The 27,994-nt window shown below is 38.9% G+C and overlaps 4 protein-coding genes across 6 annotated transcripts in view; 1 reads left to right on the forward strand and 3 right to left on the reverse strand.

The window, feature by feature from the left end:
- The window catches only part of ubr3 (ubiquitin protein ligase E3 component n-recognin 3), a 43,355-nt gene extending 28,168 nt beyond the window's left edge, over nucleotides 1–15,187 (reverse strand). Inside the window, exons 1-24 of one of the 2 annotated variants that reach the window (XM_028590841.1) lie at nucleotides 14,692–15,187; nucleotides 13,124–13,263; nucleotides 12,652–12,804; nucleotides 12,101–12,256; nucleotides 11,530–11,570; nucleotides 11,185–11,251; nucleotides 10,278–10,408; nucleotides 9,707–9,935; nucleotides 9,113–9,292; nucleotides 8,355–8,488; nucleotides 8,102–8,188; nucleotides 7,955–8,020; nucleotides 7,734–7,823; nucleotides 7,504–7,632; nucleotides 7,322–7,374; nucleotides 7,098–7,231; nucleotides 6,701–6,786; nucleotides 6,475–6,616; nucleotides 5,407–5,503; nucleotides 4,231–4,372; nucleotides 3,828–3,932; nucleotides 3,571–3,741; nucleotides 1,942–1,974; nucleotides 550–995 (exon numbers count right to left, since the gene is read on the reverse strand). In XM_028590841.1, coding sequence (XP_028446642.1) covers nucleotides 550–995; nucleotides 1,942–1,974; nucleotides 3,571–3,741; nucleotides 3,828–3,932; nucleotides 4,231–4,372; nucleotides 5,407–5,503; nucleotides 6,475–6,616; nucleotides 6,701–6,786; nucleotides 7,098–7,231; nucleotides 7,322–7,374; nucleotides 7,504–7,632; nucleotides 7,734–7,823; nucleotides 7,955–8,020; nucleotides 8,102–8,188; nucleotides 8,355–8,488; nucleotides 9,113–9,292; nucleotides 9,707–9,935; nucleotides 10,278–10,408; nucleotides 11,185–11,251; nucleotides 11,530–11,570; nucleotides 12,101–12,256; nucleotides 12,652–12,804; nucleotides 13,124–13,263; nucleotides 14,692–15,125 — 3,446 coding nt within the window. In that variant the 5' untranslated portion in view covers nucleotides 15,126–15,187. The remainder of the gene's footprint in view (nucleotides 1–549; nucleotides 996–1,941; nucleotides 1,975–3,570; nucleotides 3,742–3,827; nucleotides 3,933–4,230; nucleotides 4,373–5,406; nucleotides 5,504–6,474; nucleotides 6,617–6,700; nucleotides 6,787–7,097; nucleotides 7,232–7,321; nucleotides 7,375–7,503; nucleotides 7,633–7,733; nucleotides 7,824–7,954; nucleotides 8,021–8,101; nucleotides 8,189–8,354; nucleotides 8,489–9,112; nucleotides 9,293–9,706; nucleotides 9,936–10,277; nucleotides 10,409–11,184; nucleotides 11,252–11,529; nucleotides 11,571–12,100; nucleotides 12,257–12,651; nucleotides 12,805–13,123; nucleotides 13,264–14,691) is intronic. The other variant, XM_028590842.1, reaches the window with a different exon arrangement.
- A 1,172-nt stretch (nucleotides 15,188–16,359) lies between these two features.
- mettl5 (methyltransferase 5, N6-adenosine) lies at nucleotides 16,360–18,640 on the forward strand. Its single transcript, XM_028591661.1, has 7 exons — nucleotides 16,360–16,624; nucleotides 16,710–16,824; nucleotides 16,938–17,122; nucleotides 17,582–17,664; nucleotides 17,955–18,006; nucleotides 18,074–18,123; nucleotides 18,526–18,640. Exons 1-7 carry the CDS (start codon nucleotides 16,525–16,527, stop codon nucleotides 18,565–18,567), a joined length of 627 nt encoding a protein of 208 aa, XP_028447462.1. The 5' UTR covers nucleotides 16,360–16,524; the 3' UTR covers nucleotides 18,568–18,640.
- On the reverse strand, nucleotides 18,207–23,510 carry ssb (small RNA binding exonuclease protection factor La). Of its 2 annotated transcripts, none has more exons than XM_028591659.1 (12): nucleotides 23,324–23,510; nucleotides 22,712–22,777; nucleotides 22,523–22,626; nucleotides 21,029–21,203; nucleotides 20,375–20,482; nucleotides 20,169–20,272; nucleotides 19,699–19,770; nucleotides 19,563–19,605; nucleotides 19,339–19,479; nucleotides 19,061–19,247; nucleotides 18,836–18,958; nucleotides 18,207–18,740 (listed from the first exon to the last, which is right to left on the reverse strand). In XM_028591659.1, the coding sequence occupies exons 2-12, from the start codon at nucleotides 22,769–22,771 to the stop codon at nucleotides 18,661–18,663; spliced, it is 1,197 nt and encodes a 398-aa protein (XP_028447460.1). In that variant the 5' UTR covers nucleotides 22,772–22,777; nucleotides 23,324–23,510; the 3' UTR covers nucleotides 18,207–18,660. The 2 variants fall into 2 exon arrangements, with proteins under 2 accessions (XP_028447460.1, XP_028447461.1); XM_028591660.1 differs by having other exon boundaries at nucleotides 22,712–22,796.
- A 560-nt stretch (nucleotides 23,511–24,070) lies between these two features.
- On the reverse strand, nucleotides 24,071–27,694 carry klhl23 (kelch-like family member 23). The gene is made up of 4 exons (XM_028591354.1): nucleotides 27,548–27,694; nucleotides 26,146–27,375; nucleotides 24,854–25,006; nucleotides 24,071–24,779 (listed from the first exon to the last, which is right to left on the reverse strand). The coding sequence occupies exons 1-4, from the start codon at nucleotides 27,552–27,554 to the stop codon at nucleotides 24,469–24,471; spliced, it is 1,701 nt and encodes a 566-aa protein (XP_028447155.1). The 5' UTR covers nucleotides 27,555–27,694; the 3' UTR covers nucleotides 24,071–24,468.
- Nucleotides 27,695–27,994: the final 300 nt, after the last annotated feature.

Consider the following 27,994-nt stretch of genomic DNA (forward strand, 5'->3'; position numbering starts at 1 on the left):
ACATACGATAATTGTGTAGATTATTTTTCTTCCAAAATTAAAAAGCTGGTAAAAATACATTTAGATTCAGTAAATTTAGCTTAAAACAGACAATAAATATTAGTTGTATTACACAGATCATTTGCTTCTTGCCACTCTGTACTTCTCAGACAATATTACTCAGATTTCTTATTCAGAGAAGCAAGATTACACATTTTTAACAGTTTTTGTTGTGGCATGCTTTTAAAAGACATAATATGACAGGCTGAGAGGATAATGAAGAATATTTGACTCAAACCTTTTCAGCATTCAGCACATAGATAAAAAAAAAAAAAAAAAAAAAAAAACTGTACACATTGATTATCCTTGCACACATGACATGGCCCTTTGATTATTGTTGCAATTGTACTATAATACAATTCTTGTAGTGTTAACAAAATTATAGAATGCCTTAATAATAAAATTTGAAATGATGATATAACTCGCTTTTAAGCGATTATGAGCAATATTAATATGCAGCTGTGCAAATGTAAATCCACAGTCGTGAATATGTTATTTAACATTAAATACCTCTCTTCTTTATCCATGGTTTTCTTGTCAGTGGGACTGTTCTTCTTTGGTGGCACAGGAGGACACACCTTTCCACAAATGTCCTGGATGCTACGTTTGATTTGGCAGCTGCGCGTGGCTGCCTTGGTAAGGATGCGTTCAATAGCTGTAATGCCATCGCCGTGAGTGTGACGGCTCGTGTCCATATCTTCCAGCCAGGATGCCGACAGAGAGTTCTGCTTGGACGACAACTTCTGGTGGAGCTTGAGGAGGAGAGACAGCATGCTCTCCCGGATCTCCAGGATCTCAGTCACCAGCTGAGGGGGTGTGCCTGGTGGGACCCAGCGTGTTGAGGAGCTCTTGGGCCTGACAACCTGGGAGGCTTCAGTGTTGCTGCGGTTGATTATCTCCTGGAACTTCCTCCTCCGCTCTGCTACAAGGCTGAACACCTGAGCTTCACGCAGGTTCTAAGAGAGCAAAGCATTTTTAACAATTTATTTGTTTACATGAAAGTACGTACGGTGAACATTTTAGTATGTGCCTTACAACATCAGTAGAACTTTGTTTTTGTATGGGTGATCTAACACCTAAGTCTGTCACTGTTAATACCATGCCCTATAATTAAAGCTTTATAGACACAATATAAACACATGTGGTACATAAATAAATGATGTCCCACCGATACAAAAGTTGTCACAGCACACACCTTTTTAAGTATCAAGCCCACATCATATCAGCAAAGTATGCAAACAGATGAAGAGAACACTCTTGTGAACAACATCCCTTCATTCCACCTGCATCTGGGTGCTTTGGCAGATCTGTCTTTGAGCACGAACACAATCTCCTAAAATGGCATCACTAGTAGTCTGGTGGACTTTGATGGATTGGAGGGGTGATTCATTACCATAGTCAGACAAGCACAATACACATAAAAGTCAAATTAAATGTCCATTATAAAATTTCAGCGGACGTGGTTTCATGAATACCTTTGCTGATAGCACACAGAACAAACATATTCCTGAGGAAAATTCAAATCATCCTGATGGGCACTCAAGCCTTCTAAAAGATAGCCATGACCTGACCTGACAAAAAGGACCTGAGCTGCACTGTTAAATAAACATACAAAATATTGCTCAGTCAAGGCAACATCAATCATACTGACATGCGGTTAAAAAGCATTTACCCAAACCTGCATTTCAAATGTAATTAGTTTCAGCAGTCAAGAGGGAGGGAAACTGCTGAAGCGCAGCATTGAACACACACCATAACACACCAAGGCAGACCTCCTTTAAAAAGCACAAAACAAATGTGCAAAGAAATCCTTTCATGATTAAGACAAAACGTAGACAAACATAGCTGCTAGCGGCATCAAAGCCATCAACCTTTTTATATAAAAAGGAAGTAGATAGCTACCTCTCTCCAATTCCCTGTAAGACGCCTGGAGTTCTGTGGAGCAAGTACAGCAAAACAAACAACAATACTAGCAATGAAATGAGTATGAAGGCAACAAAACAAACCATGTAGGATGATAAATAAACCCTACGCATGTCAGGGTAGAGTTCAAAGAAAATGGGACAAGATTGTTTTTGTTGCTGTAATGTGCTAACGTTACGTTGAACTAATTGTCACTCTTTGTTCATTTTATTATTATAATTTACATGTTTTATTGTTCCTAAGCTTTCCTTTGTTTTATTTTGTTCTTGGCATACCTGTTCTCCATATTTGCTGCCTCTGTTTGTTGTTAATTTGATTGCTTGGTTTAATCACACAAGTGTCTTCACTTGTTGTAATTTACATGTTTTGGTTTGTTTTGTGGTTTCTCACTTTGTTGTAAAGCACTTTGAGCTACACTCTCTTTATGAAAGGTGCTATATAAATTAAAGTTTTATCATTATCATCATTTTTAGCATGATTAGCGTTACATTAAGCATGGAAAAGTCAGGGGACCACCAAAGCCACTAGGAGTTATCCTATAGGGACCATAAAAAAGTATCAAATGTCTTTGTAATCCATCCAATAGTTTAATATCCAATAGAAATATGGAAGTTGGAGCAAAAATTAGTCCTTATAGGATGTGAACCCAAACTTTATCACCAACAGCTGTGAAGTCTGATATGTGAACTTTTCAAAAATCTGAAGGGTCAAAATTGTTTACACTACTAAGTTGCGGACTATTTCTTGACTGGGAGCAATCACTTCCTGTAGTTACAACTGGCTGCCTCATGTTGATGACAAGACACGTCTTTGGCTTGGCTGTAGTAGCAAGGGCGGGGAAAGTTGAATGAAAGCACAAGTGGCATATGAAGCGGCAGGTATAATGTTAAGTCCCATCAGCTGATAATCAAATAGCAGCAGGTGGAGCAAATTCTCTCTTTTCACAGCCTTTCAGATTTGTTAGAGACACTACGGCACCTTTTCTACTTAGATTTAGCCACTACTTGCCATGTGAAAAAGGGGTTTATGAATCTATATTGTTCATGATGCTGTTGATACACTGTGTTTTGTTTACTTGCCGCACAGAGCCATCAATTCAAATCCGCATAATACAAACATGTGTTTTGTATGCCAAACTGAACGACTGGAGACCACGCCTGACTGGCATTGCGCTGGTCCATTGACCACTGGAGGACAAAAAGACACCCAAAGAAAACTGACAGCAACCTACAGTCTGGCATGCTCTACACTTATCAAGTGTTAATGGCTAACCTTTAAGCAGACAATTGCCTTACAATCGAACAGATACACAGCAACATTGACATTGAAATGTATTTTTGGACACCTGTTCAATAATCATTAGCCTTTTAGCTTAGATCCCTGTGAAAAATATCTGGGTCTTGAGCATTTAGATGTTCACTTACCTTCCCAGCCACTAGTTTAATTCAGTGCCATTTGTGCTGGCAGGAAGCATACAGTCAATAAAAAAAACTGGGAGTCAGTATAGTCACTAGAAGATTCACTTCCAGTTGTTTTAATACAGTGACATCGCACTTTAATCAATAGTACCGTAATCCATCTCAGCCTACATGCAGAGCTACATCTTACCTGGCCATAGGAAGAAGCTTCAGTGCTGGTGCTGGGAGGGGCCTCTCTTTTCACTTCAGGAGCGGTCTCAGGAACCCGAACCCTCACAAAGTTGATGACATGGTGCAGATTGGAGAGGAGGTTTGTGCCAGGGAACCAGCTGTCATGGCAGTGCTCCTCAATGCAAGGCTCCTAGAAGCATAAGACCCTGTAAGACACTGGTGGACAACAGAAGTTTGGACAGCAAGGAGTGGTTGAAACTCAAACATCCACCTCACCTCATCCTCCTTGTTGTCTTGAACCTGGTTATCCAAGCCCAGCTCAATAAGGTATAGCACCATGCACAGCACATGCTCCGACATGTTCTGATGATCCATCCATATCTAGAACATATCAAACTATTAGTTTATACTGAAAACAGCCAGATGTTATCCCCCGCAACTATGCCACTGTTGTTAGACTTAAACAATAGTTTGTCAATTAATTGTCTTTTTGTTTCTACCTTATGCCTTTTTCATTTGTACCAATATCTTGTAACATGTCATTATCAATTAGTTGCCAAGTCATATTTACATTAAAAATAGCAAAAATAAGCACTTCTAATTTAGCTCAAGTAGTGAATTGAGATACAAGGGAAGCCCTGTATTATACCACATAAATACTAGTCGTTAAAAGGCTCACCTTGTAAAGGAGAGTGAATATCACAATGTGCAGGGTCTTGCAGTGCAACAGCTTGGTTAGGCCTTTGTAACATGGATGCAGAGGAGTCCTCTCCTTGTAAGGTGGCCATGGGTTGCCGGTGTGAATGCCAGACTGTTTTAAACTAGACAAAATCATCGTCAACAAGAAAGAAATATCAGAGGAAAAATCGGTAACACACAGAACAGAGTAGTTACCACACCCATAAGGTTGTGTGCTAGCTTACATGCAACAAAAGGTTGAATCTCCACATAAAGCAAGACAATTATAGAAATAAGAGTTTGATAAAGTGACATTTTACATTGTTCAGAGTAATCCACTGTAGAAAAGGTTTTAGTCTATGCAACAGAGCAGCCGACGGGCAGCACAGTCTCTCACTCTATTAGTGATGATGGGATCATTGCTGTATAAAACCAGGGCCAGCCTGACAGGCAATCCATCATATTCAAACAGCGTAAATGAGCAACATGAGGCTGGTATCAGACTCTGAAGGTGGCGATGGCAGCTTCAATATGTTTTAAGGAGAAATATGCCTTAGTTTCATCTGGTTTAGAACACCAAAATATATGTATTTGATTACAATTAACTACATCAGTGATCCATCTATACTTTCAAGCTATACCAAAGAAGGCCTAAAATCCCATTATAAAAAGGTTATCTTCCCAACTAGCATTTCAAGCACTCAGTGAGGGACCCTTTCGTTATAATTAGCATCTTTACACGTTCCAGCAACCTTAAAGAAAATTACCTCGAAGGTATCTCCTTCACCTCCATGGACACGTTTGTCTTGGTAGATGTCTGTACCACAATCAAACAAGAAAGATTTCCTCAATCCTATTACAATTTAGACCGAAGTATTGATTTTTCGCAACAGCTATCTAATTGGAACCGACTTGAGCACCCGGTAGACCTGACCTTTCTTATCATGTCCCTTCATAGGCAGGTGAGAGAGGTGACCCAATGACATTGAACAGAGCATGATGCAGGCTGGTTTTGTCAGGGATAACTGAACACGAATACTCTAAATTAATGGAGTCAAGCATAATGCAAGGACAATATGTGATATACAGTGCTAGAAATGGTTTAATGAAAAAGCACCGTTTATCAAATATCTAAATTATATAAACCAACCATTTCAAGGCAACAGTGTTAACTTACAATGCTGAGTATCTGTCCATTGCTGACTGGACGTCACGCCGATAGACCGTTCTGAGAACGACTATGATGGGGTCAAACTCCTTCTCCCACACCTCCGCTAGTTGAGAAAAGGGAGAGAAATGTTTTCTAACCTCTGGTACAAAGTGACATTGATTCACTTTCTTCCTATTTTCACCTGCTCTACGTAAGTGGTGTAAGCCTGCCCCCAAGTGGTCTGCTGAGGACTAATGACAGATCTAATGCTTAATGCTTTTAGGCTTTAAAAGGCTAATTTTCTACTAATTTCTACCTACAAATTTGAATATAAAGTGTGTGGTCTGAATTACAATACATTACATGCATTTCCTCTCGGTGGGTTGTGTAAGATACTTCTATTAGTATAACTTTGTTTCCAATTTTGTGCCATATTATAACAATACAATTCAAACAGAAAATACAGCCCAGTGATTTGCTTAATATTCCATGGCACACTGTACCAATTTTAAATTCATTTGTAGTTTTCCTCCCAATTTGGAAGGAACGCCCAATTCCCAATACATTGCAGTCCTTGTAACTGCTAACACTACTGTTGGCCAGTGGAGGGCAGCAGACATATATATTTACATCTAGGAAGTTCACACTATCCTGCAGAAACAAACCCCACTGTGCAGATGCCACAAACAACCAGAGGGCGTTCAGCATCTAAGTTCAGAAAGGTTACTGTCTGAGTCCTGTACCTAATAGTGCGTTCCATTTGTACTCGGATTTCCGAGCTCGGAACTCCGTTCACACACATAATGCGTTGTTATTGCTAACAATGGCTAACCGGGCTAGAACTAACGAAAACAATGAAAATCCAAAATGGAGCGCATTCAACTCTGGTGTGACGTCATTCCCAGCTCCGGCTTCCGAGTTCCGAGTTAAAAAGAACGCACTATAATAGCAAAACCTGACAGCCAGCTAGTCAGCATTAATCACACCAGCCACTTCTGTGACATCACTTGATTTTTCAAAACAGTTACAAACAGGTTACTTGTTACAATGAATGTTTGTTAATCATGTCCTAAACTTCACTACAAAACGCCCTACCTTTTGGTGTGTACATGCCCTGCTGCATGGAGCCTCCAGGCTCGAACACCGGTGCTTTGAAGTCAGCCACAGCAGAGAGCATCTCCTCAAAACTACAACTCCCTGGTACAATGCCACTCTTTGGGTTGGGATTCTCAGGAATCTAAGGAAAAAACACTTAAGGAAAAAGATTGCCATGGATGACTGAATAATAGTTTCCCTTTAAAATATTTGCATTGAAGGATACAAGGTCTAACAGCGCGCTGTGTGTACGGTCATTCATACACAACTGCGAGACCATCTCAGCCCGAAGGATCTCGTCATCTGTCATCCCTGTTAGTCAGAGTGAGAAGTAGAACGTAAAGACAAACTGACAAAGATTATAGCCAGACATTAAATACCAATTTGCAGAACTAAGATTGTAAGCAAACAGCATGTTGTGTCTTTTAGTCAGTTTAAGCAATAGTGTGCCGGTTAACACAGTTCCTTTTTTTTTTTTTTTTTTTTTTTTTTTTTTTTTTTTTTTTAAAAACGCGGTTTTATTTTACCATAGGCTTACTTTATTATATTGTAATCAGTGTGTTAATTTCGTACTCTCTGTAGACTGTGCATTCTGTGTGTGCATTCTCCGTTGTACCACTTACCCAAATGAACGCGAAGGCTTGTCAATATGACCAGGAAGGTCAGCGCTCCTTCAAGCATCGGCCTCTCCTGCTCAGAGTCCAACACAGCATTCTGATGCTGAGATGCCATGGTCAACAGGTCAACCACTTTAAATCTGTGTGACAGAAGACAGTGTGCACAATGCTACTAATCTGTGTTGCATTAAAAATGTAAAATACTACATGAATGCATGTGTAGGAGTTACCTTTCAAAAACACTTGAGATGAAGTAGTCAGGATCCAGTCTTGATGCACAAACCTGTAAATACATAAATAATACGAAATTCAAAATTCAAATAGGAACAAAAATCATCATAATTATTATTGTTAAAACAGTATATAAATATAAGTGAGACAAGATAGTTTTCTATAATACAGAAATACAAACCTGGAGCAGATAGATGTCTGGGTCAATCATGGAGTTGCAAAAGTGCGACTGCACGTAGGTCATAGCCTGTCCCTTGATCTGAAGACCATTCCTGACCCACATGTTGCTGTGGATCTCGGACAGGCATGCCTACAGCCATACATAGTTTTAGTTAACATGTGGCTACAGACTTGAAGGGGATACATACATGAATACAAACCACAAATCTGTTTATGGGCCTCTAGTGTTACCTGGATTTGGAGTGGATGCACCATGATCTTCATCAGCATCTCTTGGTCAGGCAGGAGGCTGTCCAGGTCCAGGCCTTGGCACTTTACAGCCTGAGAATTTTCAATCAAACAATTAACTAAAAAAAAAAAAAAAATAAAAAAAAAAAAAAAAAAAAAAAAACATACACACACAAGAATGTACTTCAGAGTCATGTCTTAAGAGATGAGAGCCTCTGACATACCTTACTGAGGAACATGGCATAGTAGCGGTGCAGTGGCAGGTGAAAAGTCACTTGATTTGGAGCAGGCTAGAAGAGATATAGGAGCCATGAGGAAAGGGGGAGGAGAAGGCTTGCTTGTAAACACAGTGGTTTGGCTTTTAAATTTACCTCATCGATGAAGCCAATGGCATCAAACCAGATCTGCAGGGTCTCCAAGCAGTAGCGTACCACAGTTTTAGTATATTCCTGAGTCTCCTGTTAACAGACAATTTAACATGTTAAAGATTATATAGGGTTAGACGGTAAACGCATGTAGCACAGGATGCTTGAGATGCATGTTCCATTAATCATTCAAGGTCATCACAATAGCACACAGGAGATGTGCGTGAGAGCAATCGGAGTGTAAAAACACTGGACTTACTTTGACTTTGCAGTGTGTTAAGAGACCCCACATTGGTTGTGCACAGGCCTCAAGCTCTGCTGCAAATGCTGCATAGTATGTCTGAGACTCAAATTCCACATGTTCATTCAACTCCCGCTTATTCAGGTTCATACCTATCACAGGAGGAAATGGTTTCAAAGGTTAGACAGTCACCACATGATCCATGGCTCTATAATACTCATATGAACAAACCAATTTTTTGTGGACCTTGTGTTTTGACCTTTTGTTTCAGCGTAGACCTCTTTAACCCCAAAATATATATGTTTGGTCATGTACATAATAGAATGTATGTGTACATGTGTGTTTCCACATTAGAAATCAAAAGTGTCCGATGAAAGCAAAATAAATCTCTATTAAACAAGAGAATTTAAAGCAGGAGCAGTGCAGCAGAAATACATACAATGTAATAGTGGCCCTGTGCACATAAAGTCAGCAAGAGGATACTCCAGCCCACTGTGAGAGGGTGAGTGTTATTTTTAGGGTTGTGGTAGAGTACACATGGCAAGTGAGCAGCACTAACCACAATCCTAATTCAGAGACTGACCAACAACTCATTTTTCTCTGAGGTATTATCAGTAGAGAACAGTTGAGGCCAGCCTCGGTCTAAAGCGTACTGTTGGTATAGGACATCTAACTGAAAATCTGCACAAGCAATCATTTAAATCAAGTGTTGTGTTCGACCTCATGGGCAACAAATTGCTTTGGATATACCATTTACCTATCCAACTATGACTTACCTTGGAAAAATGACACAAAGCTCATCCACAGCATCAACAATGAATGGTCCTCAAGGAACTTTTTTGCCACACTTTGGTGTGAGAGGATGTTGATAAAATCACTAACTAATGGCCAGTAGGTGTTGTTCTTCAACAAAGCCTCACTGCAGTTCACCACAACATGGCGACTGTTCTCTTCATCTAAAAAGAAAAAAAAAAAAAAAAAAAAAGAGACAAGGAAACGCACAGACATTAAGGTAATTGCATTTTGGCTCACTTTGTATTTAGTCATTTAACAACAAAAAGAGACAAATAGAGGAAGACAATAGTCTAAGTTACAAAACTCAACACTGGGCTGGCATACAGGGTAACAATCTTGTCTGCAGTATATATGAAAAAAAAGACTGCAGTAAAAAAAATTACAAATTCAACCTTATTTCAATTAGAGCCTGCACAATGAGAAAGGCCAGAGGGATGAAACATCTGTGCATGTTTTTTTCTGTACAGAGAATGATGTACAAAGCAAACTTAACAGCTGCATTTTGCTCTTTTGAAAGGAGTCCAGTTTTTCCTTCTTAAAACTAATTAGACATCAGAAACATTTGGACAACTTACCCTGAAGTTCACTTTTAATAAGGCAACTCTCCATCATGTAGAGAAGGACTGTGACCATGATGTCCAGCAGCTGACACTCCTCTGTCACATGTCGAGCCAGCTCCTCATTGCTGAACAGCTGCACACTAATATGTACAATGCGGTTGGACATTGTATCTGACTCGTGGCTTTTCATCAGTGTTTTCATGATGAATGCATAATGTTGAACAAATGTTTTTGTAAAAGTGATCTGCCAGAGAGGAAGAGAAAAGCCCATAACACAATTAAGGTTTACTGCTATGATATGGTCACTTTTAGGAGGATTCCATTTGCTTTCAAAACTAATATATATATAAATATATATATATATATATATATATATATATATATATATATATATATATATATATATATATATATATATATATATATATATATATATATATATATATATATATATATATATATATATATATATATATATGAATGAGACAAGCATCATTTCAGTTACCTGAGAGCCTATGCCATGACATTATATTACAATAAAAAGGCCAGACATGCATCTTAAAGTGATATTAAAAAGGCAAAATACCTTGTAATCTTGATCTGGCAACATGTTCAGCAGGAAGGTGACCATCTTCTGGGGAAACTCGTATTTTATTGTCCAAAACAGCAACTCCTCCAGAAAGCATTTATGCTTCAGAGATTCAATAATACATGCGTCTGAGGGCAGAAAAGGCATATAATAAGTAGGGCTGGGGGAAAAAAAATCGATTTGATTAAAAAATCGAGTTGGTAGGTCAAATCGATTCATAGTTTCAAAAAATTGATTTTTTAGATTTTCTTTTATCCAAATACAGTATAAATAATTTGGATGTTTAACAATCTTTGTTGCACACTGCACAGTGACTTTTCACTTTGAGAAAGGGTTTGCCTTTGCAATTTTCTTTATGTTGATGCACTTTAATTAAATACAATAAATATATATTTTTAAAATGTATTTACAGTTCAGTTATTTTGTTTTAAATGGAAGGGGGAGGGGGGGGGGAATCGAATCTCGCAGATTTTTTTAGAGAAACAAATCGCCCAGCTCTAATAATAAGGTGGCAGTTTCATGTAACATATACTAGTACATTATATTTCTTTTTATAAAACGGGTAGCTCAAATCAAGCAACGGCTTTGACGTTTAATTCCTTTGCACAATAAGTTTCACTCTGCACCTGAGAAAAATCAACAAAGTATCACTAAGTGTACATTATATTTACATTATTTTCACCACTTTACCTTGCCGTCAGATAGACCTTTCTTTTCATTATCTATGCTCTCTACAAAGCCACCAGACTCCATTGACAAATACAGTAATTATACCTCGCAGAACACAGGAGTTGCTGGTCTACTGCTGTATCGATCGGTTAGTGCAGGCCGAGATAACGCCCCTTAACTGTAAAATTATTACAACATACCACGGCCTGTTGTGAGTTATTGCTTCAACATTTACCTTTGGTATTGCTGCTCAGCTTAACCCTCTTCCTCTGTCCAACAGACTGCCCTGCATCTTGGTCCTCCTGAGGAAAAAAGCAACACAAATTTCAACAAACAGGTTAACAAAATGTTAAGTAAAATCCCAAACATGAACTAAATACATTTTGATTTTCCGATGGTTGAATAATTTAAGACATCTATGTAGGCTCTGATCACTTGTGGTGGGATTTTTTTACATTTAAAGATGAAATTATTCATACATTAATAAAAAAGAAATGCTGGAATAATCTTTTGAACCCTAAACTTAAGTTAAAAACAGTTAAAATGAGTTAGCTATTCTGTGTGTGATGCTGGTACATACCTCTTTATTAGACTCATCTGGGCTCCCTGGTGCGGTGGTTCCTAAGAACACCAAGAAAAACATTTAGCCACAAGTAGCAATTAGCAGCATCTTAAGCAACTGGACAAACAAATGCAGATGCCTGAGATATCACAGATTTGTTCAAACAGCAGTATTCAACATGGGTTAAATAGGCTGCAACACACCTTCTAAATACTTATAAATTATGTATACAAAGTTTGATTTCTCTAGAAATATGTGCTGAAGTCTGAACTGTTTGGCAATAAACTTTTGTTTATCTTAACCTAATGATATTATACACAAATATGTGGAATAGCTATGATGTGTGGACAGTTCAAGTATACTGTGTGGGAAAAGTGGTTTCTGCAAGTTCACAGGTCTGTGTTTCTATGGAATAAAATGTGAAAGAAAACTTATGATTGCTGGAACCTGCAGGGCATGGAAAAAACTGAAATTGAAAATTTAACGCAAATTATCAAGAATTTTAAAACCTTTTTAAAGTCACTTACAGCTACAGCTGACAGAAAGTTGATGAAAATATGCTTTATACAAAGTGTAATGGTCGTCTTACCCAATAGGACCACTGCTCCTGCACCTCCTTCAGCATCACCAGTAGCATCAGCAGCAGCACCTTGGGATTTCTCCTCCACAGAAACCAGGCCTGAATTTTTCAAGGCTGACAAATACTTGTCATAGTTCCTTTGAGCATAGACATTCTCCTCTTGGCCTGCAACAGTGGAGCAAAACATAAATTGCAACAATTACTTTAATGTCAAAACCTCAAGGTATAGAATACTTAATCACAAGCGAATGCACAGTATTTCAAGTAAAGGAGACCTGGATGAGGTATTCTGCTACAGAATGCATGGCTTGAATAAAAATGCAGACCATAAAAACTGTTCTTTATATTTTAACGATAAGTTATTATAGTATATGCATTTTTTTTTTCCAAGTTTTAAAAAAATGTTCATAGGTGTGACACAAAAGAAACAACAACATTACATTTCCTAAAACCAAGAAAAAAAAAAAAAAAAAAAAAAACACTAAAATTCTGTGGTATGGCAATGCTTAATAATTATCAACATGTGTTGGTCTAACACAAACTCTAGTATAGATATTTACCCATGCTCAAGTCCTTGAATGTTTGCTGATTGGTCAAGATCTTTGTCAGTACAGTCCTCATTGCGCCTCCCATCTTTGTGAGTTCCTCCAGGAAGGATATCTGAGGTTCCAGCTGCTGCAGGACTTTCTGTAGATCTCTCTCAGTTGAGGTGTCTGGTAAAGCAAGATAAGAGATGTACTGTTCAGTACTTTGTGAACATAATTTTGGATGTAAATAGTTGTAAAACACAAGTATCCAGTTAGAACAACAGATTCTGATTTACATTTGACACACAACAGGAGATCCACATTATAAATAAAATGTTTTAAAAAAAGAACATGGAATACTTTTGATTACTGGGTTTCTGAAAGACACCGGACACATTTTAAGTAATGTTTCATAGTGACAGCTTTTGTTTAAAATGGTCAGTAGGTCAAAGTATATCATCTCATGTCTTTGTAAAGAGAAGACTGTTGTCCTAAGTGTTTTCACCTGGTTCAATGTATCCATCTCTCAGATACTGTATGATACACAGGATAAAGCGAGGAAGAACCATCTCCGACATCAGAAGAAGGTCTCGAGGTATTGAGGGGACATTCTCCCCCGTTCTCAACCGATGCCGTCTGCAAAACCTGTCAGGAAAAAAAAAAAATGTTGATGTTGCAGAACTCTTACGAAGATCCGAGAGATTATCCCTCTTTCTCTCCTTCATTAATTCATTTTTGTCTGAATTCTTAAGCGTCTTAAATCATTTTAAGTATCAATCCAGTAGGGACTCCATAATGGCCCTGCTAAATCAGAATGTTGGGTTTGAATAGAATTTAATTTTGTTTGTTTTTAAAAGTTGTAGGCTAATACTTGTGATAACAGCAACTTGTAGAATTGGATATTTGGTTGAGGTTTAAATATGGTTGGGATTTGGTGAGCATTCCAGTAAGAATCCGGGAGTTTTATTTTAATTTTTTGTCCCTGTCCATACCAGTGTGATCGATAACAACACACAAACTACTACACCTCTTGCTGATATTGCTGTAGACTGTTTGACTGAGAGGAATCAGTCAGCAGCAAAGTCAGCTGCTTGATGCTGAAATATCCACAATATTTCGTAATATCCACAATATTTGGATACAATATTTCGTGGCATCAAAATTATATCACAATAATCAAACTCCCAGACCATATCTATGCAGTCATCTATCGGCAATATATAGAAACCTCCAGCTACAGCTGCTGGTACAATAATTATTGTTATGGTTAGCCAGGCTGGCTAATGTTAAAGGTCCCATGGCATGAAAATTTCACTTTATGAGGTTTTTTAACATTAATAGGAGTTCCCCCAGCCTGCCTATGGTCCCGCAGTGGCTAGAAATGGCGATAGGTGTAAACCGAGCCCTGAGTATCCTGCTCTGCCTTTGAGAAAATGAAAGCTCAGATGGGTCGACCTGGAATCTTGCTCCTTATGAGGTCATAAGGAGCAAGGTTACCTCCCCTTTCTCTGCTTTGCCTGCCCAGATAATTTGGCCTGCCCATTAGAAAGAGAGACATCATGGCTTTCAAACGAGCAAAGTGGCAGTTGGTCAGGCCCCCCCTCTCTCCTCCTCAATATCTACAGACACAGAAATGGCACATAGTAAGGAAAGCTCATTGTGGGACTGGCTCTAGTGGCTGTAATTCTGCACCAAGGCTGAATTATGGGAAAGAGACTTCAGATACAGTATTAGGGGACCACTAAGGCATATATAAAAGCATCCAAAGAGCACCATGTCATGGGACCTTTAACCCTGAAAGCTGAGCTGCTTAGTTCAGGGTTTCCTATCAATAAATGACAGAAGTATCGTAATATTCAACACGGTTGCTGACGGTTGCTCCGTAAGTTCTCAAACATAATTATCTGGAAGCTATAACGTTAACAGACTAACGTTCATGAATGTAACAAAAGCAGATCTGGAAATTGTATTAGTTAAGGTAGCTAGCTCACTTCCCACCAAGACCTGTCAAAACAATACTGGCTGTAAGTTAGCTTAGCCAGCTTAGCAAGCAGCTAACTAGCTCGGACTCACCCACTCTCTCGCATGACATTACTGTCTCCACAGTCACAGGCCCCACCAGCCTGGCTCCTGAACATGTTGAAATCATGGCCCGTGTGATCTCCATTATTGAAACACTCTGCACACAGTGACATGCACGGGGAGATGCCACAGGTCCGGCAGCGATATGCCACGAAATTAGCCGTCCAAACCAAGCCGCACAGAGTCGCGTTGTCATAGGACCGGACCGTTTTGCAGAAATCCTCAAAACCTTCGCCTCCTGCAATTAGACATTTACACCAGTCAAGAGCCTCTGTGTCCGCCGCTGGTTTTTCGGGATTAAGCACAGCGTCGAGCAGCTCCTGAAGTTGTCGCACCCCGGAGCTATTGTCAGTGCGATTTAAGTCTGCCTTCAAGCGGGTGGCAGTGGCTTTCTTGTCCCGGCGTACCAACGACGCCGCCATCATGCACTATGGCTTGTTGTCCACAAATTTATTTTTGTTGTCTTGCTTCCATGTTCTCGGGCTTTCTCGCGATACGGCTCGTTACGTGGTCGTTGTCTGACAGATTTCCAAATCTAACAGTTTTTTGGCCATGGCCCTACAATTTTTTTTTCGCAATCATAGACTGTATAAAAAATGAGTTCGCAATATTGACTCTGAATTATTTCCCCTTTCCTATAAAAATGTAGTGTTGGGCTTTTTATCTTACTCTGCTACCAAAGACAACAAATACTACATCATCAATTTAATCTTATTACTCACAAAATATCATATTCATAAATCTAAATTTTCCAATCATAAACCATCATTTTCAATTAATGGAAACGAAATAAAATTTTACATTACACCAATCATACATTTTTAAAACAAAAAAAACCAAACAGAAACCCTGAATCTACATTTTTATAAACTGATTGATTTCTGTCTATGTTCTGAGCCCCTGGCATTTTCTGTTTTTGTATGTTTTGTTTACCATAATTATTTGTCAATAAATAAAATTTAAAAACTATTTTACGTTCAGTGTGCAATGAGTGAGTCTCGGGCGTCTTGCCTTTATTAATGCACAGTTGGAGGAAGGTCTGGCAAAGCGAGATTAATGCACAGTCATCCGTGCTGTTTTGTTTTCTTGTTTCTAAGTAACTGATCAAGCCAACTAAGTGCTCCCATGCAATGCTGTACGGAGAGGGCCAAATAGGCTAGCATTTAGTAGGTAAGGTAAATTATCGAATTGTATAATCCCACTTTGTTACACTTGTATAAAACACTTTCATGTTGTACATAATTTGAATTAATAATAAACTGAATTTATATAGCGCTTTTCATAGACTCAAAGTCGCTTTACAGGGGAGGTATATTACAAAAACAGAACAAAACAAAACAAACAGAACAATTTTTTTTTTGATATTTTCACATATTATTATTAATTATTATTATATATTTTATTATAGGCCTATTTGTTTATTGCATTTCCATTTTTGTATTTATGATGATGATGATGATTAATTATTTGATATTTTTCTGGCAATCATGTTATCAGTTGTATTGCAATTAACTAAATCATATTCTAAAATGCCTGTTTGACACAGCATAAAATAAAATATTTCATAAAACAAACCAAAAATTGACGTCGGAACCATAGACCATTAATATAAATATTTAAAGTCTATGGTAGGAACTACCATCACGCGTTCCGGGGTCAAAGTCGGAATGTTTTGGATGATGCACACATTGTTAAGGAAGTTGTCTTCAACCATGCTCAAAATAAAACTCCTGTCTATTTTAGTTGAAGAATAGCGGTTTTAAACAACACATCGGGGTTGTCGCACAGCGTGCACACAGGTTTGGGTCATCACAGTTGCTAGTAATGAAACTAAAAGAGTTAGAGAGTTGGCTACAGCAAGTGGACGCGTTTGAAGAGCCAAAAATTCTTCTTGAGCAATATCCAACCAGTCCTCATATTGCTGGTAAGGTGACAACGTGTGATCATAGGATAGTTTGCTAATATCGCATATTGTTGTCGTTAACTTTCTGCTTGTTTGTTTTTCACAGCATGCATGCTTTATACAATCCAAAACACGTTTAATGACATTGAGGGTAAACTAGTGGCAGATCTGGGATGTGGCTGTGGAGTCTTGAGCATCGGGGCTGCGATGCTGGCTGCAGGGTGAGAGCATCTGACCATCATCAATGCATTGTTTTCAATCATGTCAACAAGAATTTTAAACAAATGTACTTTTCAATCAGCTTCATTCCTCATTCCCTTGTCTCTCTCTCCAGTTTGTGTGTCGGCTTCGACATTGACAACGATGCACTGGACATATTCAGAAGAAATGCAGAGGAATTTGAAATTTCTAACGTGGATCTGGTCCAGTGTGACCTGTGTTCTCTGGAGGCAGAGGCTCATGCCAAAAAGTTTGACACCGTAATAATGAATCCACCATTTGGGACAAAACACAACCAAGGTAGTACACAGTTTCAAGGGCTTTTAGTTTTGTGCTTCTATAAAGATAGGGGACTTTTGACAAATTAAGTAAAGGCCAAGAGATCCTCGCTTGTAGTCCCATTTTGTGGGTCAAGGTACAAAAACTCTCGATCATACAGTCCCCATAATGCAACCCAATAACATCTTTCAGTAGGACCTCCCTGTCTTATCTCAAGTCCACTTCTAAACTCTGACATCAGAAGTGGTTATTTTCTGAATACGGTTACAGTATTACGCCACATTCGGGTCATATGGCATAGATGATCGAAATGGGAAAGATTCCCGTCGACTTGTGAGCAAGTTTTCACAGGTTGAGTAGTTCTCCTTGTTACATGTATACTGATCTCCATGTGTTGGACCAGTGGAGTAGCCCTTTAAATAAGTGTAACCCTATCGAGTTACATGTATGTGTTTAACTTCAAATTTGTTTTTATTCAAGGCATGGACATGAAGTTCTTGTGGGCTGCTATAACAATGGCAAAGACAGCAGTGTATTCACTCCATAAAACATCAACACGAGAGGTAAGTTCATTTACAGCACTCTGGTATTAGACTGCGCTTTTCAGTCCAAGTTAAGTCCCTGAGGGAAAGTCAAAGTCAGGTTAAATCTTTCAGGTCTAATTGAGGACCATAACCGATGTGATTTTACATATCTGTAACCATGTCCTTTCAATGAAAAGGTCAAAACTTTAGAGAAATACTTTTAAGCCTCAAGTTAAGTCAAGTCCAATCTCAAGTCCTCATTTTTATGACTGACTCAAGTTTACATCAGTAGTGTGAAGACTGAAATACAATTCCTCATCTGATTACAGCACATACAAAAGAAGGCTAATGACTGGGGAGTGAAAATGGAAGTAATAGCAGGTAAGAATAATACAGTACATCTCTCTAACTAAAATATTCAAACACTTACTATGTACTCTCTTTACAGAACTAAGATATGACTTGCCAGCATCTTACAAGTTCCACAAAAAGAAGTCGGTAAGCTAACATACTGTTACACTACTGAGGGACGCGTTTTGTTTGTCTCAAACTGTAATTGACAAAACGCATTCACACAGATCTTGATTAATAGTTATAAACGTTTTATTTGCTATTGACATATGCAAACTTAAAATAAAAATGGCAGACGTTCTCATCAGTCATTGTAGGAAATCTCCAAGGAAAAAAAACAAGGCAAACAGCTTCTAGATGTCACACAGGTCTGACAAAACCTACTACATGTTCACGTGTAATTAAATTACTGTCAAACAAATTTATGTTGAATATGATAAAATCAAAACCATCCTAAGAGGAGAAATAAGGTACACAAATAATGTGAGGCACAATATACAGGGACTTAAAAGGCTGAAAACTGACAGAGCTTTGCAAATTGTTGTCTAGGTTGACATCCAGGTGGACTTCCTACGATTCTCCAAAGCCTGAAGCTGTCACTGGAATGGATTTAATTGCCTCTGCATTCTCACGGTTTATAATAAAAGTTTTCACAAAAGAAAAATTCTGGGTGTGACCTTGTGACTAAGATCCATTTTCAGTTTTGATAATCTTTGCTGCGGGACCATCAGCATCTTCTAGTTCTCTCTTTGGGGCTTTGGGTGCTAGAAGAAAAGCACAGTAGATATGATAATGTTAGAGTCGATAAATATCTTGCCATTGAAACACATTTTGAAGGTCTGCAAGATGCTGAACTTACCATCGTCCTCATCATCACTTTCAAATTTAGTCTTTTTGCCCTTGTACTGAGTTCTGCCTTGATCTCTGCCACCTCTTCCCCTTCGGCCTCCTCTTCCTCTGCCACCTGATCTTCCTCTGCCAACTGTTAAGACAGACAAGATACATCAACACAAACATAAATAAAATAAATTATGATGGATTTACAAATTCCTTTAGATCAGCTAAGTTTGAAAATGGTATGTACCTCTGCTTTTGGACCGGTTGTATGATTCTTGTTGAGCTTCGATGATCTTCTTCAGTTCCTCTTTCTCCTCATCCCCCTCAAGCACCTGCCATGTAACACTGTTGTTCTTGATTTTCAATTCCCCTCCGTTTGCCTCTTTGGCATTATCGAACGCTTCCTTTGCAATCCCATCGAAAAGGAGGGTGCCCTTGTTGAAATTAAAAAAATACATAATTTTTACTACATCACATCACTCTTTACCCTGAGTGCAAGGCTTGAGTGGTGGAGGGCTTCCTTACCTCTTTGGCCCCTCTTGTAAAATCAACCCACTTTATCTTTCCATGCCCAGAGAACAATTCATGGAAGTCCTCTCTTGAAACATCTTCAAGCTCTCCTGAAAACCTCAACAGGCAACCTGTCTGTTCATCCAAAAGTAGACCCTGTAACACAAAGGACAAATTATTACTGTGACCAGAGCCCTGCCAGGAGAATGTACTCTTGTTAGCACCGAGGAGGACCTTACCATTTCTTTGTCTTCTGCATGTTTCTGCTGTTGTTCCTTGTCCCTAAAGATTTGTATTGGGCGGGGGAGGGTCAGTCATTTTTCACAAAATGTACGGTATATTTTAGGACAAAAAAGGTGTTGCTTATGTACTCACTGCTTAGCTTTGGCTTTGTTCTCCGCTTTGAACTGTTTTCTCTCTTCTGCTTTCTTTACATGGTAGTCTTCTCTGAAAGCAGGACAGCAATGACAGGATTATCACCACTACTACTACTACTACTAGTCCTCCAAAAATGACTATAAACACTACTTCCATTATCTAGTTTTGAAGCAGTGGTTCACAGAAGTTAAAACAGTCACAAAATCTATTAAGTTTAATCTATTAAAATGAATGTGCTGATCTGGCTTAAGGTCCGACAGACTAGAGGGATCCAAAACCTTTGCACATACTGCATTTCCTTTCTCCCTCCAAGTTACTTACATTAAGCAGGCTTACTCTGCATTAAAATAATCAAAAATATGTCACTCCCTTTTTCCCCCCTTTCAGAGCTTGAGCAGACGTTTCTCAATCAAAACAGCATTTGTCCACTGTAGATACATTTTAAACCAAGAAGCAGTACAACCTACCTTGATAACACAAGCATCTCGTTGTCTTTGAATGATTTTATGTCTGAACGTTCAAGGAACTGCTTAGATGAATCTTCTGTGTCAAAACAGATAAACACTGATCCCTGTGAAAGAATAACTTCAAGTAATTAGAAAAACACCCCCAGATTCACTGGAAAAAAAACAACAACATTCAATTGGAATTGTTAAACATATTTAAAATTTACCTTGAACTGCCTTTGCAGGTTTCTCCTCATCTGAATGTTTTCTATTGCACCTTTCCCATTCAGCCACTCCTGAATCTCATCAAGGGAAGTTTCGAGAGGAAACCCTTTCTAGATGAGAAAAAGCAAAGAATATAATTACAATATGTACAAAAATGTGACAGCATTTATGTAAACTTAGCACAGATACAGAGTGCCATGACATGCAGACGTTAGCTAGGAAAACACCCGGTCTATAGTTTATAGAATGTAAATGTATACTCTTAGGTACACCTAGCTAACTCAGTCTATAACAGTCCTGCAATATACTCTACCTTCATGAAGGTTATAATGTTCAGTTCTTGTTGAAACTGTTTTAGAGGTGTTGTTCAACTGAGGATGTAGTCATGTTACGATTAGTTTTTCCTGCCCATTTATATCAAAGAGCATAGATAGGCTAAAAGACAGAAAGACCTCTGTTCAAGTGCAGTTGAACCAACACCTCTCTAAAACAACAACAACAGAAACTGAAAAGTAGAACCTTTATGAAAGTAAAATATTCCACAGAACGTTTGTATTACACTGCATTAGTTTTAACTAGGTGTACCTAAAAAATGAATACATGTTTTAGTTGAAATAAGAATTCTAAATTAGTGTGCATTCCATTTAAAAACTTACTATGTACACAGATTTGTGTTTAAGAGCATCTTTGTAATCATCATTCACTTCGGGTAAGGGTTTGTTTGGAGACCTCCTGATTTTAGTCTTGTCTTCACTCATTTCCAGGAGGCCAGTCTTTGATTTCTGGAGAGCTTCAACGATGACGTTGGTTTCTGTAGTTAAAATTTTCAGTCTGGGAAGAGATTACAGACGTTTCAACAAATACTCTGAACTCAAAGGGGAATAAAGGCAATGTATTACTACTGCACTGCTCTTTCAAGTACTTAGGCTTGATTAGCCAGTAAAAGTGCTGACTCACAATGACTTCCGTCTACATAAACTTCCAAATATATACTTGAAGCAGTTTGATTTTGCCAAGTTGTCCATACAACAGTCTCTAAGTCTAATGACACTTATTAATATCCCTTAAATTCAGCAAACTGTTACTTTCTTAATGGAGGTGTGTCTGTCTTTATGTGTGTATGATGTGGCTAGGGACAGGGTGAGGACATTTGCTAATCTTGTCCCATTTGTCATGACTCACACAAACTGATTAGTCATCTCTCTCTCACAACCTCCAGTTTTGCTTTCCTCCCGTCAGCTTATTGAAAAATTCTCCACCTCACCATTCCTTGGTGAACATGGCTTTTAGTTGATGCTTGCCACATCTTGTTATGGAAGCTTCAGTATCTGATTCAGTCATGTTGAGGTGGTGAGACCCCAATCAGGGATGTCAAAGCAAATATTTCCTCATCAGCTGTTAAAAACAAAGCACACATGTGCGTTGCAAACAATTTTGCCACAGCCTTTGATATGTTAATCATTTGGCTAGTGTTTTGGGGATTAAGTCCACATGCTGCGAGATGCCAGTATCACATATTTTGGTCAGTGACAACCACGGTTGCTTTCCACAAGAATAATAAAAATTAATACACTAGTACTACACTTGTCTACATGTAGAGTGGATTACTTTTAGTTTTCTGTGATCTCACACACTCCCTTGAGGTTAAAAGGTGGGGTCAGAATAGCAGAGAGCCACCCAAACAATGAAATAACAGCAGTGTGATTGCAGGTTACACTAACATTACCTATAGTACGGGCAAAGATAGTGCCAGCCACCGTTATTTCCTGGACTCCCCTGCCTTATTTTAGATCCTTCTGCACATGTCTCAACATGCAAAACTTGTAGAGGATGGTAAAGCATGGGACTAGATTTATTAATTTTGCTGTAGCTAAATTCCCTGTGGTACTATGCTGCATAACTGGATTTCAGTTCAGTTTTATAGCACCCCAGCAGATAAAATAAGTGTTTTATGAGGGTTATCACTTGGTTTTGTGTCGTTTAGGACGCCAAATGTAACAAAACAATGAACACCAAGCTTTTCGAAAAAACCCAATACGTGTTTAAAGACATGATTTTATTTTAGCTGCGTTTTTATTTTTTGTTTATTTGATTAGTAATTGTTTAACAGTAGTTAAACAGAGAATGTGATATAGACGGGTATAACAAACCTGTTGAATTTGAGCATCGTCTCCAAAGGCACCCAGCCATCATCAAGTTGCAGTTGTTCTTTGAGAAACTTGTCTCTCGGAAGATTGTGATCCCCGAAGTAGTACTAGAGGTGGGAATTAAAGATATTTTTAGAGCTGAATTTAATAGACTTTTACTAAATAATATATAACTACTACAATCTGAATTACCTCTATCTGTCGTGCCACTTTCATCTCAAGTGGAGTCATCTCTTCTTTCTTTTCAGCCATATTGTTCTGTGCAGAAAACAGTTATCTAAACAATTAGGAAAAGATTCAATAGATATGACGCATTTGTGAATTATATCATAATTCTAAACAGGAAAAGTTAACGTTGGCATGAACAGGAAACAGTTCTCGTTTATTCTGATGTATTTAAGAGTCAGACTGTATGCCGATATTGCTGCTAGCTTGATAGCTAACATGCTGGTTTATAAACTGCAGCTGGGACGTTGACGTTACGCCGGCCACGCTTTTTTTTGGTACACTACACGCTTTTTTTTGGTACACTAAAAGTCACAGCTTTTGATAGTAGCTACATGTTTTATTTAGTGTTATATTTAGTCAGCCGCAAATTACTTAATAGCGTTACGTAGTTTAACGTTAAATTAGTAATTTAGCTACACTCTGCGCAACTCCCATACTAGCAGAAGCATGCAGCTCAAACATGCTAGGCGAGATTGTCTCCTCTGCTCTTTAGTAGCTAACCTACCGAACATTTCCATGGTGATATATTAGAAACCACAAAAGACATTTTACACCATCTTGAAAGGTTATACTTACGATACGTTGAGTCTCAGCTAGAAGCACTTTCAGCCGTTGAAACCAACAATTTTCACTTCTCTGCTCGCACGTTGTGGAAGTGCTGCGTGCGTGCTACGGAACACACCGAGGACCAAAAAGAGATCGTCTCCGCGCTAACTCCACTGTGACTGTGGCTGTCCGGCTGTTTGGATTTGAGCAGCTACAGTACCCTGGCCGTCACAATTTATGATGTTTTCACTACTGAAGTGACGTCTTTTTTGTGAATTTGTTTTGGGCAAACAAACACCTTTCTAGTTCTCTTTTTGAGTTACAGCACTTAACTTAAATTTAGTGCAGTACAAGTGCACCTGTTTTCTGTTATATGAACCCAAATTAAAATTTTGTAATATTAGATTTGTAACTTTTAAATTATTTATATTCATTTATAAAGTTGTATTCTTTTAGCTTACTTATAAGTTCTGTTTTTGTTGCATACATCTTTTGATATTGCCTTGTTTCTTTAGGCTATTGCTTGTCTTAATGTATTTTTAAGTCTAATAAAAAGCACTTTTAATTTACTTGTTGAAACTTGCTATACAAATACATTTGCCTTGCCTTTATACTACAACAGTCTTTACCTGAAATATTAACATCCAAAAGTTGTATGGAACCAAACATAAATCTCAGTGTGTCTGACTGTAGATCAGGTTCAGATACAATGTAATGCAAGTTGTCCAATGTACCTTGTATGGAGCTCACTGATAAATTCAGGCAGAAATCACATCATACAGGTCGTAATTTATTTAATCAAGTAATAGTACAGTTGTATTTAAAAAATTTAAAAAAAAACATGCATCAGTAGTCGCAGGTGGATTCCGTGTATATGTATATTTAAGTTTTAAATAATACTATTTTTTCTAAATCTTAGTCTTTTCTTTCAATCCATAAAAACAGAAATACCCAAAAGTTAACTAAAATGCTACTTGTGAAGCCCCTGAGATTAAGTGTAATGCTTATTATTAGTGTATTCACAGTTTGGCAAATGTGTAGCCCTATAAAGGCAGGTATAATGTGCTAACTCGACATCTTGTGTGATAGTGTGTACCTGACATTTGCAGACTTTGACAGAATACAATTCACCATCTGATTCATTTGGGACAAAATGATGTGATAAGGGTTTGACACTAAACACTGTAAACGCAAACACTTCCATGTGATCTGGCTGGGCTTGGAAGAGTCCCCACAATCTCCCAAGAGTCCAGCTCAGGGTCATATTTCTCAATGCTCTGCAGATAAGTCCCTTTTGAGTATGAGTATCCCCCTGTTACATAAATACAACCATTTATTACCACCGCCCCACACTCCATCCTCCTCTCCTTCATCACTGATATTGGTCTCCATTTGTCTCTCTCTATGTCGTAGCAGTCTGCGATAGTCGTCTGTCCACCCACCAAATACAGCTTGTTGTCGAGAGACACAGAGCACAGCCCGTACTCTGAAAACAGAGGATTTCAAATTAGAATACAGTAATGAGCATTTTTGTATTCCTATTTCTTCTCATTCTCATACCTGGATGTGGACTTATTGTAATGATACTCCACTCATTGACATCTGGCTTGTAGACTTGGATTTTTTCATAGGTGCAGTTTCCTCTGTACCCATAGTGACCTCCGGTCACATAGATTTTATCTCCCATTACACAGGCAGTGGCATTTCCTACACCTTCAAAGGAAACAGAGGTTAAAGGTATCATTTGATCAATTACTCATGTCTATAAATGTTAATAAAACTTAAACCTGCATTTATTAAAACCTTTTGGGGAAAGCGCAACAAGCTGAAAACACAACACTGACATATACAATCGCCTTATGTTGATATAGAAAACATGTAATAAACAGTTGCTTATTTACACATTCAACAGATCTACAGCAACTTTAGAATTCATCTGGCCATTTAGCCAGTAAATCCCTTCACTATTTTCACTAGCTATCTAACTAACTTTGCCTGTCTGTCTTTTGGTGCTGGGCAGGTAGCATACAATGGGTTTATCAGAACTTTTTTCACTAATAACCAGCTGCCTGTGTCTGATAATGTTGATAAAAGCAGTGAGAGTGAACTAATTCATAAAGTCGTGGGCCATCAAACCAAACCAATGAGCGGAACAATCACAAGTACTCATGTGATCCAGTGTTAATATAAAAATATTGTTTAGTGCAGCTTTAAGTTGAAAAAATGTAAAAGCATGCACTTTTTTAAAACTCAATTTCCCCTTGTCAATTTATTTTGGGGCTTCCAGCTATATCTAGGTTCAAGAAATGATTCAGTTGTTGATGACAATTGAAGCATAACCATGGCAACTGAGCAAACTGATGATGGACCTGAGATGTGGCTGAAAGCTCAGAAGGAAGACAAGTAAGTGGAACGTGTGTTAAATGTTTTGTTAAACTGCTATTCACAAGGACAAGAATGAACCTTTAGGCTCAATAAGCCCAATAAACATAAAAATAATAACATTGACTTTCAATTAGTAACCACAGGAACCAATCAGGAACCACAAGTTCAATTTAGAAGCTATTTAGGAGCTTTCAATCAAATCACACGATCTTCATCAGCAGATGGAAGGTAAATTACTCTGAAACTCAGATTTTAGGCCAACATGGACAAGAAGTCCTTAAAGTGCTCAGAAAAAAAAAGGGAATCAAGAATGCCATTAAACCAACTTCAATCTGCTAATACAAATCAGAAACTCCAATACAGCTACTAAATTGAGCCTATAGTGAGATTGTTTTCTCAACAGTAATTTATTCTTTCTCCTTCCTCTTCAGTGCATCAATGCCTACATCGCTTAATATTTTGCATACCTTGGATCATTTTGGCCAAAGGGAACCATTTCTTTTTCAATGGATCATAATATTCTGTCTCTTGCTCTGGTGCTCCTCCTCTGTAGCCTCCGATGGCATAAATACAGCCATGCAAAGCCACAGAGCAGTGGTAGTATCTCGCTGTGATCATGGAGCAACCCTCGGTCCATTCATCATAGTCACAGTTATAAACTGAAACTGTGTCCAGAGCCTCAACAGTGTTTGTCCTGTAACCACCAGTCACATAGATATTTGCTCCAAGTAAACTGATGCTGTAGCTCTCTCTTGCGTGGTCAGGCATGTCTTTTCCTTGAACCCAGGTGTTGCTGATAGGATCCCATATGTGAACCTCACAAAGAGGATGCCAGTAGTATCCGCCGATGACATACATGCTGGAAGACATTTTTCTGCTTGCAGACATCTCCTTGCCATTGGACCTTAAAGCCTGAATGATCATAGATTTAAGCTTCCCTTCACTGTTCAGCAAGCATGGTTTGTGCACATCTAAAGTAGCTTTAAAGTCAATCTCATCCAGGTCCAGATGGATGGAGTGCAGCAACTCTGCAGCACAGTGAACACGATTATTCAAGTCATGGGTCACCCACTTAGCCACAGCATCTATCAACAGATCGTCCCTCTGAACGGTGAGGTTCTGAGCGGTCAAAAGTGAAGTCATGTTCCCATGATCCAGTTCTAGGAACTCGTCCTGCTGAATGAGCTCCGTGAACCTGCTCAGCATCACTCTGCGGGCCTCCCTCTCCAGGCTGGGACACAGGTGCAGCTCAGCAAAAGCATGCATCCCCAGGCAGTTGTCCACATCCAGGAGGCGAATGAGAAACTCCTCGCATGCTTGTTTCACAGAAAGGAACTGCAGGAGATCTGCAGCCTCCAGCAGGCTCTGCACGTTGCTCGCAGTGATACACACCTGAGCTGTGTACACATAGTTCACCAGAACACCCAGGACCCCGCAGTCTACCCCGGTGAGTTTGATGACGCTGTTTGACCTCTCCCTCATATCAGCTGTGAACATGACTTTGAAATATGAGCTGCGGGCTGACAGCAGCGCCTTGTGGCAGTGAAACACCTGTCCGGACTCGCCACATTGTAGAGCAACGTCGGTGAACAGGCCACTAACGTAGAAATGCCTGAGTGCATCAAGGAGCTCTGTTGGATGGCCACTATCACAGAAGTCGTATGTGTAGATTTCAGCTGGCTTATGTGACATGGTATCTGGGGGAAAATACATGCAAATGGCCTATGTCAGTGGTCAAATTACACAATCTGCTGTAAAGACTGGCAGTAGGCTAAAGCAAAGCAAAATCGCGATGTCAATATGTCCCTTTATTTACGCATTCATTCATAAATAGAAGGCTAGGTTTAGGAAGAGAAACTACAGGCTTACCTCTCATCCTATGTCCATGAATGAACCGTGCTGTTCAACACTCGGCAGTGTGTCCCCTCTTTGAACGCTCCTCTTCAAAAAAAACAAAACATGAACCTCAATTTAGCTCGTGCAGGACTGGCGCAGACAGCTCTGTCCTATTTTGGTATTTGTGTGCAGCGGTCACCCCCCCCCCCCCCCCACACCCCTCCTCCTACTCTCTCCTGCTACACGTCTCCACCAGCAGGTCCTTGACAAAACCAAGCCACCATACAGAGGAATCACCCAACAGCGCTATTTTCTCCCTGAGCCTAAATATAACATCCATCCAGTCTCGTGATGCACTCACGGACGGCGCATTATTAGTGTAGGCTACTCAACAGGCGGAGAAGAACGAGGCATCACATAGCATACAAATCTTATACAAATGAGCGTCGCCTTCAATACAGCACAAACAAGAAGCCACAG

Source organism: Perca flavescens, chromosome 11, assembly GCF_004354835.1.
Source record: "Perca flavescens isolate YP-PL-M2 chromosome 11, PFLA_1.0, whole genome shotgun sequence".
NCBI lineage: Eukaryota > Metazoa > Chordata > Actinopteri > Perciformes > Percidae > Perca > Perca flavescens.

Bases quoted from the DNA above. Each gene is read 5' to 3' on its own strand.
- mettl5 (XM_028591661.1), top strand. From the start codon at position 16,525: ATGAAACTAAAAGAGTTAGAGAGTTGGCTACAGCAAGTGGACGCGTTT. The intron at 17,123-17,581 runs GTAGTACACAGT...TTTTTATTCAAG, and splicing joins TGGGACAAAACACAACCAAG to GCATGGACATGAAGTTCTTG. The intron at 17,665-17,954 runs GTAAGTTCATTT...ATCTGATTACAG, and splicing joins ATAAAACATCAACACGAGAG to CACATACAAAAGAAGGCTAA.
- ssb (XM_028591659.1), bottom strand. From the start codon at position 22,771: ATGGCTGAAAAGAAAGAAGAGATGACTCCACTTGAGATGAAAGTGGCA. The intron at 19,771-20,168 runs GTAGGTTGTACT...TCCTGCTTTCAG, and splicing joins GAGATGCTTGTGTTATCAAG to AGAAGACTACCATGTAAAGA. The intron at 19,248-19,338 runs GTAAGGAAGCCC...AATTTCAACAAG, and splicing joins TTACAAGAGGGGCCAAAGAG to GGCACCCTCCTTTTCGATGG.
- klhl23 (XM_028591354.1), bottom strand. The intron at 25,007-26,145 runs GTATGCAAAATA...TTTCCTTTGAAG, and splicing joins TTTGGCCAAAATGATCCAAG to GTGTAGGAAATGCCACTGCC. The intron at 24,780-24,853 runs GTATGAGAATGA...CTCTGTTTTCAG, and splicing joins TACAATAAGTCCACATCCAG to AGTACGGGCTGTGCTCTGTG.